At 42.3% G+C, this 15,179-nt stretch overlaps 1 protein-coding gene across 2 annotated transcripts in view; it reads left to right on the plus strand.

The window, feature by feature from the left end:
- The window catches only part of LOC138975655 (uncharacterized), a 16,742-nt gene extending 4,590 nt beyond the window's left edge, over positions 1–12,152 (plus strand). Inside the window, exons 2-5 of one of the 2 annotated variants that reach the window (XM_070348388.1) lie at positions 6,929–7,077; positions 7,636–7,789; positions 9,089–9,293; positions 9,696–12,152. In XM_070348388.1, coding sequence (XP_070204489.1) covers positions 6,964–7,077; positions 7,636–7,789; positions 9,089–9,293; positions 9,696–10,506 — 1,284 coding nt within the window. In that variant the 5' untranslated portion in view covers positions 6,929–6,963 and the 3' untranslated portion in view covers positions 10,507–12,152. Of the gene's footprint in view, positions 1–6,587; positions 7,078–7,635; positions 7,790–9,088; positions 9,294–9,695 lie in introns of those variants that run through there. The other variant, XM_070348387.1, reaches the window with a different exon arrangement.
- Positions 12,153–15,179: the final 3,027 nt, after the last annotated feature.

Here is a 15,179-nt window from a genome sequence, read left to right on the forward strand (position 1 = left end):
GGTGCCCTGTTGACCGAACACAATGAAAGGTAGACGATAAGGTCAAGGCAAGGGTCATCGGGTATTAGTGCTGGGGGACATGAATCCGCGGACACAGCATGCGTGTAGAACGAAAATGGGTTGACAGAGAGAGCGAGAGAGCGCGCACAGGCTATCACACACAGTCGCACAATTTGGAGTCTGTAGTCAAAAAGGGTTGTGAATGACTACATCTCTGAATTTTTTTTTAAGGGGGGGGGGGGGGGGGGTCTTGGGTGTCTATGGTTACAAAATGAATAAATCATCTTCTTTTTTTGCATCAGAAATGGTAGGGTTTAAATATTCAAATCTGATGCCAGAACTATATTTTATATCATATATATATAATATATATGTGAGTGTCAAAAAAAGTAATTTGGTTACCATTAATATTAATTAACAAAAAACCCTCAGTCCATCCTCCAATTTTTCCAGCCTTGAACAAGTTGAGTTTCAAAGCATAAACTATTGAACATTACTTTTTTTTTTTGGGGGGGGGGGGGGGGGGGAGTCTATGGTTACAACATGAGTAAATCTTCTCCTTTTTGCATCAGAAATGGTAGGGTTTAAATACTGTATTGTCAGAACTATGTGAGTGTAAAAAACAGTAATTTGGTTACCATTAATAATTAACAAGAACCCCTCTCAGTTCATCCTCCAATTTTACCAGCCTTGAACAAGTTGAGTTTCAAAGCATAAACTATTGAACATTACTTTTTTGTTGTTGTATTGCAACACTCAACATTCATCCGAAAGGGGTAAAATAATATATATTTCCTGGCACAGTTGTGTGAATCGTCACAGAAGGCTGGGCTCGGAGAGAAAAGAAAATCTGTGTTAAGACTAAGTGTTTTTACTTGATTTATTCTAACTAACCTTATTTTTGCCACTAGGTCTATGTCATGAATTATTATTATGAGGCGCGAACCTGTCAAGAATAGAATAGGCAACCGAGACTACTCGCGCATTACACGACGTAGCCAAGTGACGTATTCATGTGACGTATCCAAGTGTACTGACGTAAACTAAAATCGTTTCACGAGAGGGTCGTTTTCCGCAAGTACACGGAACGAAGAACGCTTGGAAGAAAAGCCGTTCCCCTTCTTTGAAGGAACCCACGGTCCAATGATTCATTCATCTTCCTCTTCCTCATGTTGCCGTAATTTGTGGAGAGAGATGTAACCAGACTACTACTGCTATTAACTTGATGATGGTGTCTTGAGAAGAAGAGTGACGAACAAAACCAGGAGCGCAGTCTTCAAGACTAGTCAAGTGCTGCACGTCATCTCGAGTACCTTTTCAATGACATCGAGCTAAGTCAAAACTTCATAAACATTATGTGTATTCCTTTTGTTTTGATGTCTTCCAAGGGAAAATTATGAAGAACGTTTGCAGCAGCGGAGTCACGTTAGATTACCGTGACAGAATTGAAATCCAGCAGCAATAGACATGTGATCAGAGTGTGCTGAGATGCAAGTAACATGACCTAGCTTGAACAGTGTGTGATACATTTAGTACGATACTGATATTTAGCAAAAATATAGACTAACCTGATTAATGTGTGCTGCATTGCAAGAATTTTATTAACACTATCCATGTATTAAATTATGTAAACCAATGTTGACCTTTCTCCGCTACTTCGAGAGCATGGGAAAGAGTGAAGGAAAGTAAAGTCAAGGCAGTACCTGTTTCTTTAGCTAATACGAAAAGGCGGCGTGTTTTCCTTCCATAAACTTCCTTTGGAAGGCGCACGCAGAAAGAAACAGGCTGACGAAAACTGACCTGTGACATATGGGGGCTTCGTCCGGGATATTATAACTCGTAATTTCAATTTGGCTTCCCCAAACAAATTTTCTTCAAACAAATTCCCTATTCGTTTTTCGTTTGTGTGTTCGTCCGTTCATGTTCATCATCGTATAAATCAACTTTTGTGTTTATTCATGTTTATAGTTAGCTCATCATTTAACGATAACAGAGTCTGACGTGTGTGCTTCAGCACACGGGAATAATCCAAATGAAGAGTGACGCAAGGCTTTGACGTCACTATAATAATTTACGTAAAGCACTAATGTTATAGTAGTTTAGTTCCCCCTATTTGGCTGTGCTAAACAAAAAGCTATAACAGAAGACAGTGGACTAACACCCTGTCAGGCCATCCTGTGTCCCTTAGTCGACAAAATTATAATATTGTTGGTCGCCGTGGGAGGTTGGTGGGCGAATTGGGTTATATACGAGGGATAGCACTCATCTTCGTCCAGAAGGACCGTGGAAGTGAAGTTGATTCTGCAGACAGTCACACTTCACAACGCCAAGAGTAAGGGTTAGGAAATTTAGATTATTGTCTATACAGCAGTAGATAATTGAAGAATCTTATTTCGACTTACTGTGCGATAGAATCGAGTTGATATTAATATAGGCGAAAGGTCCACGTTGATGGAGCGCCGATGAGATATTAAAATGAAGTTCACTCGATAGAACGGTATATTGTTTGACATATACCAGAAGAACCATAAATTCTAGTGTTAGGTATCCGTGGTTGTAAAAGGATATTAGAATGGTTCAGAGAAATCGTGTCATTGGGACACGTAACGTTTACTGAGGTAACGTTGAACGTTCATGAATTCAAGTAGCAAAGTGAGCTTCACTAAAGTAACACTTCATTCTATAGTGGGGGAGTTTTCTCTCTCTAGTAAATAGTGTGTGAAAAGCAGTTTAGTCAAATCGGTTTTTCAACCGAGCATCACGTATTTGCAGTTTGATTCAGTGAATATATGTGTGTGAGTTAACGTAAAGGATATGCAAACATCCAAACACCCGAGTACTAGGGCGCATATAGCAAAAATGAACGCTGACCCGCAGAACCAGAATACGGCCGAGGCCGTAGTTTCAGATGTTGAAGGGGGTGACACATATGTCAACACCCAAGGAGAATCGAGCGATAATGATTCTCAGACGTTAGGCGCGCGTGTAACGACTTATGTATCCGCTGCGAGTAATGAACGCGCAGGTCCGATCCACCCTGTAAAATCCGGATTGGAGTGGACTCGCGAACTTTTGGCGATAGGACGAGAGTTAGGACTCGAAGGCAAAGACTTACGAGAATTTGTAGCTGAAGAACGCGCACGAGAGGAACGTAAACGTGAACGTGAAGTTCTCGAACGTGAACGTGAACGTGAACGTGAAGTTCTCGAACGTGAACGAGAAGCCGATCGCGCGTTTCAGCTAGAACAGTTGAGGATACAAACGGAAGCACGCCGAGACAACGCCAACAATAACGCGTCGAGGCGTCGTGGGGATGACGACTTTATCCCAAAAATCCCTTTTCTTGATGACAAAGACGACATCGAGAGTTGGTTTGCACAATTTGAACATTATGCAACCGACTGTCATCTCGACGACGAACGCAAAGCTACGAGAATGGTGTATTTCCTGAAAGGAAAGGCAAGAACCATTTATGCAAAACTCAGTTTCGAAGACGCGCGCAACTACAACACTTTGAAGAATGCGTTGTATGATGGATTTCAACTGACAGCAGATCAATATCGGAAGAAATTCCGTCAGCTGAAGCGAAACCCATCTGACACGTACAAAGAACATGTCACCAAACTTGAGCGCATCCTCGATAAATGGATCGAGTTAGCCAAGTGCGATGAACATGTGGCAGATCTGAAGGATCTAGTTCTCAGAGAACAATTAGAGAACACCTTCCCTACCGAAGTGATGTTACACGTACTTGATCGGAAACCGAAGTCTGCGAAAGAAATGGGCGAAATTGCCACGGAGTACGAACAATCACGTTCGAACATCAGGCCACGGCAATCTCACCAAAACCATTCTAGCGGCAGCGCGTTTTCGAACACGAAAGGTTCGAACGTCGTCGAAAGTGACACGAAAGAGAAATCGTCACAGAAAGAACATAAATACGTGAGCGATGATGAAAAACAAAGACTGAAAGCCACAGGCTGTTGTTTTTTTTGCAAGGGCAAAGGGCACCTGTCGCGATTTTGTCCCCATAAGGGAGAAAGCGTTCACGCAGTTCATGTTCGAAATGAATTTGATGGACAAGAAATCCCCGTACATCTTGACAAGCTGTGCAAGTCGTGCAAAAAGAAGGATTTCAAAGAGGAAGTGTTCATCAAATTAGACGGCCGAATCGTAAAAGCATTACGCGATTCCGGGTGCTCAGGTATTATGGTCAGGGCCGACCTTATACCTGAAGAAAGGTACTTGGCAAAGAAAAAAGAAACTACTCTCGCAGAGAAGAAAACACGGAAATTGTGTCCCACGGCTGTGGCCCACATTGACTGTCCGTATTTTGATGCCAAAACCGAAGTGGTCATACTCGATGATCCCATTTATCCTGTCCTCATAGGTAAATGGTATGGTGTAGGCCAGAACAAGAGGAAGACCCCTTTGTTTCCAGTACGTGACCCGAGTTGGTATCAAGGTGAGACCAACGCGGCGGTCAGTACACGGAAGCAAGAGAAGAGAAAAAAAAACCGGAATGAGAAACCTGTGCCGGGAACTAGTCATGATGACAGAAATACACACAAGATGTATTCCCCGCAAGATCTCAAGAAGGCTCAGAATGATGATGAAACACTGGCAAAAGTACGCCAAATGGCTGTTTCAGGAGAATCATTCCACGGTGTGAAATATGTATACAAGAAAGAAATCTTGTACAGGACAACCCTCGACAAAACCGGGAGTGAATCTAGTAAAGTCGTTGTTCCCAAAGAAATGAGAAGCAAAGTGCTTTCTTTTGGGCACGACCACCCGATGACAGGTCATCTCGGGCAGAAGAAAACCACTGATAGAATCAGGTGTGAGTTCTGGTGGCCAGGTTTGGTCGGAGACATAAAACGTTACTGTCTCTCGTGTGACACATGCCAAAGAACAGCGCCAAAAGGCAGAACCAAGAAAGCACCTCAAGACAGTCTGGGGTTCTCACCCTTTGAAATGCGGTATGGCAAGACCATCAGAGGTCCCATGCAAGTTCTGCGTCGTGCATGGACTGATGAATCGGTCGAAGGTGAACAGAAGACGACAGCAGAATACGTTGTCGACCTCAGAAACAGAATTGACGAAAAAAAAAGAAGAAACAGAAGAACACATCGCCGTAGTCATCGAGGAAGATGATACGATGAACGATGATATCTTCCGAATAGACACTCAGAAGATGATTCCTCTGCTGGAAACTACTCGTACAGAAGATGTCACAAGCGTGAACTTCTGTAAAGAATTGAGTAGAGAAAGAACAAAAGAGGCGAAAGCGATCTGTAGTGCATTCTCCAAGAATCTGACTGATGTACCGATTACTACCAACTTGGAGAAGTGCAGAATCGAACTTACAGAGAAGAAACCTGTGTTTGTTCGACCGAGACTCGTACCTCATGCGATGGTGAAAACGGTCGAAGACGAGATCGACGAGATGTTGAAGCTCGGGGTCATTGAACCGGCAAACTCACCGTACAATGCTCCAATCGTTTTTGTGAAGAAGAAAGGAGGTAAGAAATACCGGGTTGTGACAACCATGGAGCAGATTATTTAAGTCGCGCTTCATATAGTGACTAAATTTGGGAAATTCATTCTCAAGAAAGGGGCTGTCATGAATTATTATTATGAGGCGCGAACCTGTCAAGAATAGAATAGGCAACCGAGACTACTCGCGCATTACACGACGTAGCCAAGTGACGTATTCATGTGACGTATCCAAGTGTACTGACGTAAACTAAAATCGTTTCACGAGAGGGTCGTTTTCCGCAAGTACACGGAACGAAGAACGCTTGGAAGAAAAGCCGTTCCCCTTCTTTGAAGGAACCCACGGTCCAATGATTCATTCATCTTCCTCTTCCTCATGTTGCCGTAATTGTGGAGAGAGATGTAACCAGACTACTTCTGCTATTAACTTGATGATGGTGTCTTGAGAAGAAGAGTGACGAACCAAACCAGGAGCGCGGTCTTCAAGACTAGTCAAGTGCTGCGCGTCATCTCGAGTACCTTTTCAATGACATCGAGCTAAGTCAAAACTTCATAAACATTATGTGTATTCCTTTTGTTTTGATGTCTTCCAAGGAAAAATTATGAAGAACGTTTGCAGCAGCGGAGTCACGTTAGATTACCGTGACAGAATTGAAATCCAGCAGCAATAGACATGTGATCAGAGTGTGCTGAGATGCAAGTAACATGACCTAGCTTGAACAGTGTGTGATACATTTAGTACGATACTGATATTTAGCAAAAATATAGACTAACCTGATTAATGTGTGCTGCATTGCAAGAATTTTATTAACACTATCCATGTATTAAATTATGTAAACCAATGTTGACCTTTCTCCGCTACTTCGAGAGCATGGGAAAGAGTGAAGGAAAGTAAAGTCAAGGCAGTACCTGTTTCTTTAGCTAATACGAAAAGGCGGCGTGTTTTCCTTCCATAAACTTCCTTTGGAAGGCGCACGCAGAAAGAAACAGGCTGACGAAAACTGACCTGTGACAGTCTACCATAAGGGCAAAGGGGGGGGGGGGGGGGGGGGGGTACATTTTATGAATCCACATTAAAGAACCAAAGGTCCCACTGTACCCGTCTCTCTAAACAATACATGGGTGGGATTCTTCTGGTATATTCTGGAAATCCGGATTCGTAATGTCTGTGGTGACGGTTTTTTGGTTGTTAATTATACAAATCCTTCAGCGTCTGTGGGGCCCCAGACCCCCCCCTTTAAAATTTGTCAGGATTCATGACATTTTTCAGTCCCGCCCATGACAATACCATTTTATGAATCAGAATAAAAATAAAATGAACTAAAGGTTCCACTGTACCTCTCTCAGAACTTGACAATACCAGTTTATGAATCCGAATAAAAGAACCAACCTCTCTCTGAACAATACCATTTTGTGCCTTTTCATCCAGATTGCAGACATTACCGACCTTGTTAAACTTGGACCATGGCGTCCCTACCAGTTCCGGGCGCCAGAGCAGACATTCCCATGATGCCCATGCCCGTGTATCCTCCAAACCCAGGCTTCATGCCCGTAGCAGAAGCAGCCCACATCAACAAGGTAATGCATCTCTCTCTCTCTCTCTCTCTCTCTCTCTCTCTCTCTCTCTCTCTCTCTCTCTCTCTCTCTCTCTCTCTCTCTCTCTCTTTGCTCTCTCTATCTCTCTCTCTCTCTCTCTCTCTCTCTCTCTCTCTCTCTCTCTCTCTCTCTCTCTCTCTCTCTCTCTCTCTCTCTCTCTCTCTCTCTCTCTCTCTCTCTCTCTCTCTCTCTCTCTCTCTCTCTCTCTTCTAAGACCACCACCCTTGGTTTTACAGATGTTGATTGTTATGTTGAAAATGTCTTCAGATGTTCCCCCATTTTAATACTCCCTCTTGTAGTGGTGTAGTGTGGTGTGAGTAGGACCAACATTTCTGACTTTTGGTGGTCTTGAAATACAATCTCTCTCTCAGTCTCTCTCTCTCTCTGTCTCTCTTGAAAGGGGGGTTCCACTGTAATTCTGAATTTATTTGGGCTATATGACTCTGAGATTAGCGTTTAGCTCGAGATTGTGCCTTAGGTGTTTTTGTCTTTTTTTGTGTCAGGAATTATTTGATTAACATCTTTAGTTTATCCCACAAGGTGCCTGTGCAACCAGGTCGCCCAGCGCTGCATGCAGGTCACATCACCGCAGCGGTAGCAGTGGCCCCTCCGCAAGAAACCGTGCAGCACAGTATTAGTGTCGCGCAGAACAAGCCTGGGGCGGAGCAGAGTGCTGGTGATTCTAGTTCTGAGTGTAAGGTGCATTTTGTTGCTTGTTTGTGTGAAATCATATAGTGTGGTCTGAGGTCCCTTTGGCAAAATACAACAACAACAACAACAACACAACACAACACAACACAACAACAACTGTGGTTGAGGTAACATGGCAAAAAAACAGGGGAGGTAGGGGAGATATTCAAATTTTCAAAGGGTTGTTGTGTTGCCTGGCCACAATTATTTGTCGAGTCGTTTGTAAAAACGCTTCTTACAATTTTTTGGGCAAAGAAACATTGAGAGAAGTTAAATGAAATATGTTTGTGAGTGGCGTGTGTGTGAGTGTTGTGTGTGTCTGTGTGTGTGTCACATGCCAGAATTTTCACCAACTTCGTCTCAGAAAACCAGATCTTTAAAAGGAGGGAGTCTTAAAAGGGAGGTAATACTACATGGTTTATTAACAGAAAATGTGAAAAAACAAGGTCTTAAAGGTCCTTGTCTACATTTTCATACCGAAATCGCCATTTGACCATTAAAATGCAGAGTCTATTATCTACAATTATCAACAATACACCCCCTTTCGACCAGGAAAGACGAAGCCAGTGTAGCCGTTTGAAAATTCATTGTAGTATTCCAGCGTAGTACTCATAGTAGGATATCCTTATTTGGAAAATGCCAAGCGCAAAACTCCTCTCAAATCCCGTGCATTTCGTGCGTTTAAAAAAAAGCGTGGACAACGCTCCAGTGTCAAACTGTTGCTGCACTTGTTTGGGCGTGGCTATAAGCATAGTGACATGAATTTGATTGGTCTGTATTTTTAGGCAAAGCACATGTTCTCAGCAAACAGAAAACAAAATATTGGAAGCGTGAGCCACGCTACCCAAAAATAAAAACAATTTTACATATATTTTTTTTTCTATAACTTTTTTCCCCATGGTTCATTCATCATCTGACATAACTTTTTAGCGAAATCTAACCATAAGATTATTGAAAAAAAGCAAAAATGTAGACGACCACCTTTAAAATGGAGGTAATATTACATGGTTTATTAACAGAAAATGTGAAAAAAACAAGGTCTTGAAAGGGAGGTAATATTACATGGTTTATTAACAGAAAATGTGAAAAAAACAAGGTCTTGAAAGGGAGGTAATATTACATGGTTTATTAACAGAAAATGTGAAAAAAACAAGGTCTTGAAAGGGAGGTAATATTACATGGTTTATTAACAGAAAATGTGAAAAAAACAAGGTCTTGAAAGGGAGAAAGTGTGAATTTGGGGGAGGTTTTAAGAGAGGGGTTCCACTGTACATTCAAATGGAACATTTTCTTCGACATACAGTGGACCCTCACCGCCTGAAGTTCTGGAACCCAGAGGAGACGATTGAGCTGATACAGCTGTACAAGAAGTACCTGCCTGAGTTCCACAAGTTTGGCCAGCGCAAGATGAATGTCTGGCAGCGAGTGACGGAAGAGATGGTCTCCAAAGGCTACACCAACTTCTCTTGGGCCGAGTGTAGCGCCAAGTTCCGCAGCCTGAGGGACAGGTAAGGGACGGGAAACATTTCTGGTCACACCAAGTAGATTTAAGTGAAACCCACCATTTAAAGAACACCACCCCCCCCCCCCTCCAATTGACTCCCTTTTAAGACTACTTTTCCAGACTGGTTCATAACATCTGCTGGTTTACCTTTATTTTTTTCAGATTTGTTTTTAGGCCTAAAAGGGGAATGGGTCTTGGTCATTATTCTCTTCTAATTCATTTTGGTTAAATACAAAACTGTTTAATGATTGGTTGGTTGATTTGTGAATCGTTTTGAAAACCTAATGTAAGAAAGAATGTGAGTTGTGACAGGGTGGTGGGGGGGTAAGTCAGGTCCCCCTGCAAAAATAAAAGCTTAAAGACGTACATGTAACATGTCATGTTGTATATTGATTTGTGTTAACAGCTACCGGCGGACGACCACGGGGGACAAAGCTCACACCTGGCAGTACTACCCGCTGATGAAGGAAGTCATGAAGATGGAGAAGATGATTCTGGAGCAGGAGCCCTCCACCCGCCCACAGAAGGGAACCATCACCTGCGAGAACGAAATGCGTAGCAGTAGCCTGCCGTTCGCCAACGCTAGCGTGGTTAACGCAGGGCTAGCAAACGCAGGGATGGCTGCAAGCACTTTACCCATCGCTCAGCAACCAAGCAATTCTCGCAGCGAGGACGGGGATGGGGACGTTGCCGATTCAGACATGGACGACCTGGGCAGGAAAAGGCTGCTGTTGGACACTAATGGGCCAGCAGCCAAGAAATCCAAAGAGTCAGAACAGGAAGAAATAGTGATCGGCAGAAACTTTAACGGCGAGCCTGTGAAAGCCAAGCTGCCCAAACCCTTGGGTGCTCTGAGCAGTCTGCAGGCGTTGGGAAAGAGCTTAAGCTTGCCTCAGTCACAGCTGGTTGTGGGGGAGGATGGACAGGTCGTCCAAACGACTTCCGCACCGACGGGACTGTTCGTCAACGACAACGGCCAGCTATCTCACAACCAACCAACACCGGCGAGACAGTCAGGCTCCATGCCACAGTGGTTCAAAATGTATGAGAAAAGAACGCGAGCGGAGAACAATCGGCGCCTCGAGGAGCTGAAACAGATGCATCAGGAAAGCCTGGATCTGCAGCGTCAGACGCTAGAAGTGTCCAGACAGAAAAACGAACTGTTGAAAAACTTGATGGAGTCATTGTCTGAATTCAAATCCTTGCTCCAGAGGTAACAGAGGCATGTCACTGTGTAGTGAGAATGTTTGAAAAAACTGTGTAAAAGACGAATTAGGTTTTTCACTGTTATACACTAAAAATTCACAGAAAGAGGAGAAAATGAAAAGGAGTTGTGCTGTTTGTTTCTTATGGGTTTACATTCTTTGTTAGAAAGATGAAAATGTTTGCACAGTACATAAAAAAACCAACACTAGAAGAGACAAACCCTGTATTAGTGATGTGTTTCAAGTACAAATGTGCGTAAGATATTCCAAATGAGTAATGAGCAGAGACGGAGAGTTTGCGAATACAATTTTTTTTAAATCGGCATTACCGGTTCCCAAACCAACTCTAAAACTTGTTGACCCTCTTAAAAAAACAAACTTGAAATTGAATTTGCAGACTTTAAAAGAGATACTATTCTTCTCCGACATCTTGGGAACACATCTGTTATGAGTTCTGACCAATGACAAACCTTTGGAGAATAAACATCACATAGCTACTGAAAAGGAAAGTTGCCGATCTACCTACCCTTAATTTAATTTTTTAGCAGAAACAAACTTTAAAAAAAACCAAAAAAACATGTAAGAGGCCAGTGCTGTGCAATGCTGTTTTTTTAACGGAAGATTTTGCATTAGCACAGTGTACCTTCAGCATTATGCATAACTGCTGTGCATTACAAATCATAATCATCCTCATCTCATTAATCATCCAAAATTATGCTTTAATTTGAAATGTTTTGCATAACAGGTATGCATCACATATTGTTTGAATTTGTGCATACAGTGGAATCCACTTATAAGAAAGTCAAGATTTTCTTATCGGGAGAACTGTCCTGATGATATCCTGTCCCGACATGGCAAGAGATGTAAATTTAACTTGGCCCAGTTCCCAATGATCATTTCTTATATACATATGGGATGTCCAAGAAAAGGAAAATTCATTTGTTTTAACAGAGACTTAACTATCAGGCATGGGAATTGTCTGCCGAAAGGCAAATTTCCGCCAAATTGTTTTTTTGTTCCGCCGAAAAAGCAGAAGTTTCCGCCGAAAAAAAATGGGGGAGGCAAAAATGGTTCTAAAAACTGAATTAAATGGTAAACTTGGAGCTAAGATGACACCAAATTGCACCATTTGGGTTCTTTGGAGAGAAACAAATTCCGGGGGGGGCATGCCCCCGGACCCCCCTAGTAAGGCTAGGTGCTTCGCGCCGTCGACTTTGTTATTACTTAAAAATTTTCAGCCTTTTTTACAATTTTTAATTCCCATGCCTGAACTACTTTTTTCTTATCCAAAGATATTTAATTTATAAAAGAATACATTTGGCAGGGACCATTTTTGTTGCTTTCCTGTAAGCGATGGTTCTAAGGCCGGTTTCTTACAAGTGGGTTCAACTGCAGCTTGTATGTGCTTTGCATCACTGCTAGTGCTGTGCATCACAAATTGTTTGACATATTTTGTATAACTGCTATGCATTGCATCGTGTTTGAAATGGCTTGGTACTATTTTTACACCATGGAGAGCGGGAGTCTGAGAGTGTGTGTATGTGTGTGTGTGTTGGAGTGATTTTTGTTAGAACTGGCAAGGACTGCTTAAAGGTATTCAATATGACATGTCACCAACTACTTTTCCTGTAGAATAAACTTGAATTGTGAAAACTTTAGACAGATGTGTGTGTGTGTGTGGGGGGGGGGGGGGGGGGGAGGGCGGATAACTTTACATCATCATGAAAATGATAAAGTATGACATACGATTTTAACAAAACTAATTTGTGTGTACTGTGGAAAGAATGCCAGGAAACAACCAATCACAGTGAAATGGTAATGCTTGTCTTCATTGCTTTCGAAAGAGGAAAATGGAGGGTATATGCACATGATGACATGTGTACCCAGACCTGGGAACCCATTCGATTTTGTCGTATTTTGTACGCATGACTGTCTAGAATATGATCAGTACGGCCAGTGGACACCAAATACTACAAAAATAATTCCTGGACTACTTTTTTTCACAAGCGCATCCCGAAGCTAATCCAGTAATTATGACCATGGGTGGGATTTTTCCAGTATATGCCGGAAATCAGGATTTGAATATGGCCTCCTTTTTTTTTGGTCGAGGTTGGTTCGTCTGATGCTTCAGGATTCATGATATTTTTCAGTCCCACCCATGTATGACACATGATTACAGTTTTTGTCGGTGACCATTGAAAGAAGCATTTGTTTCAAATGTATTGGTAAACTTAATTAACGGTGCGACAGATGCGTGTGAAGCATGTTTGAATCATTGATGTGCAAATGTTGTGTGGAGTATGCTACATTTTTCTGAAAATACACCATGTTTGTTTGAGAATACTCCAAATGCAAAACAGGGGTTCCCAGGTCTGGTACACACACACACACACACACACACACACACACACCTCTATCACCTGTAACCACACCAGCACACTTTTTTTGTAGAATACATTTATATATGAAATGCTGCCTTTTCCACATATTGCATTACAAAACAACTCATTCTAAAATGTGATGAAAATAATTCACACAGCATGTATAGTACATTTTCCACACCAGCCAATTTCTTTCTGTCATGAACATTCTATTCATCATTTGATATGTACATCATAAGCATTTAACCTTTGCCCGTCCGGGTTATCGACTACACACGGAAGTCATCGTGGGGCCGTGCGGACCCATGCTTCTCATTTCCTTCTTTGAGAAACATGGGTCCGCACGGCCCCACGATGTTTGTAGCCTAAATATGACATTCTTTTTTTTTTTATTTCTTCTCGCTGAAATTTTAGGACATAAGAGCTGTTTAGGTGCCTGAGGCATTCTTAAAAGCTCATTAAAAAATTCCAACTAGTTTAAGAGATATTTGCAATTAAACACCCTTCTGGGTCCACACGAACCCTCGACCACCGGCGATGGTTAAAAGCGGTGACAATGCATGTCACAAAGCCAGTACAGTGGAATCCTTGTACAGTTCTAGGCCGGAAAATAAAAAATCAATGTTTCTGATTCTCCGACCAACTCTATAATTTGTAATTCTATAACATTCCAATGTTAAAAAATAAATGTTAATATTATATTCCTATGTTAAAAATAAAACAATAATAACATGCCAATGTAAAAAATATAACATTGACATTCCTATTTTAAAAAGTAAATGGTAACATTCCAAATTTATAGTTAGTACACCTAAGGCGCCATTTCAGACAGATTTCTGACGATTTGGACCTTACAAGTTCCAGACATGGGATTCTTCCGCTTTAGCTTCCTCATCATTTTGGCAAGTGGCTCAAATTACTGGGGGCCTTCTGCGGCCCCCAGACCCCCACCTTTTTTTTCCCTTAATTATCACTTTTTCGGAATCCCATGTCTGAAGTTCAAGGGACATTCACTGTGCTGTAATTTAGAAACGCCTGCAATGATTTGCTCAGAACTGCTACAAACTATGCCAAATAATTAAATGAATTTTAATCAGTGAGCGGTTTGCTTAGCCCACCTCTCCTGTCGGGAGTCCAGACTTCCGGTCGTCATCAGCGGGGATATAGCTCAGTTGGTAGCGCGCTGGATTTGTATTCAGTTGGCCGCTGTCAGCGTCAGTTCGATCCCAGGTTCGGCGGAAATTTATTTCAGAGTCAACTTTGTGTGCAGACTCTCTTCGGTGTCCGAACCCTCCCCCGTGTACACTACATTGGGTGTGCACGTTAAAGATCCCACGATTGACAAAAGGGTCTTTCCTGGCAAAATTGCTTAGGCACAGTTAATAATTGTCTACCTATACCCGTGTCACTTGGAATAATAGGTGAAAGGTAAATATGCGCCGAAATGGCTGCAATCTACTGGCCGTATAAAATTTCATCTCACACGGCATCACTGCAGAGCGCCTAGAACTGTACCCACGGAATATGCGCGATATAAGCGTCATTGATTGATTGATTGATTGATCATTATTTAATTAGTTTTCATATAATGCAGGGTCTAAAAAGAGAGGTTCCACTGTATATCATTTCACCCAAGCGCAACTTTCTTCTTGACACTGCCGCTGCTGGCCCCACTGCCACTGTCAAACCCACTCTTTAATTGGGGTGTCTTAACCCTTACACTGGTGCAATTCTGTAACACATGTTACATAGCCACTGGTGCAATTCTGTAACACATGTTACATAGCCACTGGTGAATAAACAGAGAGAAAAATAACAAAAAACGGTCATATAGGTTTTCGCATCCATGGGAGGTAATCGGAACCGACCAAACAGACTGAGCCAGTAGCGCGACATATGTCATGACAGTATACTAAAGTAGCGTGACATATGTCGTGACAACCAGGTGACAGTATACTAAAGTAGCATGACATATGTCGTGACAACCAGGTGACAGTATATGTAAAGTAGCGTGACATATGTCGCGACAACCAGGTGACAGTATACGTAAAGTAGCATGACATGTCGCGACAACCAGGTGACAGTATACGTAAAGTAGCGTGACATATGTCGCGACAACCAGCCTAAGGGTTAAAAGGGGGGTTCCACTGTAATGTAGAGTCTTAAAAGCAAGGTTCCACTGTATATCAGTTCACCCGAGCGCACATTTCTTCTTTTTGGTGCTACCGGCACCTCTGCCGGGCGTGCTGTCAAACTCACTCTTTAATTGGGGGGGAGGGGGGGTCTTAAAAGGGGGGTTCCAAT

The sequence above is a fragment of the Littorina saxatilis genome, linkage group LG9 (genome assembly GCF_037325665.1).
Source record: "Littorina saxatilis isolate snail1 linkage group LG9, US_GU_Lsax_2.0, whole genome shotgun sequence".
NCBI lineage: Eukaryota > Metazoa > Mollusca > Gastropoda > Littorinimorpha > Littorinidae > Littorina > Littorina saxatilis.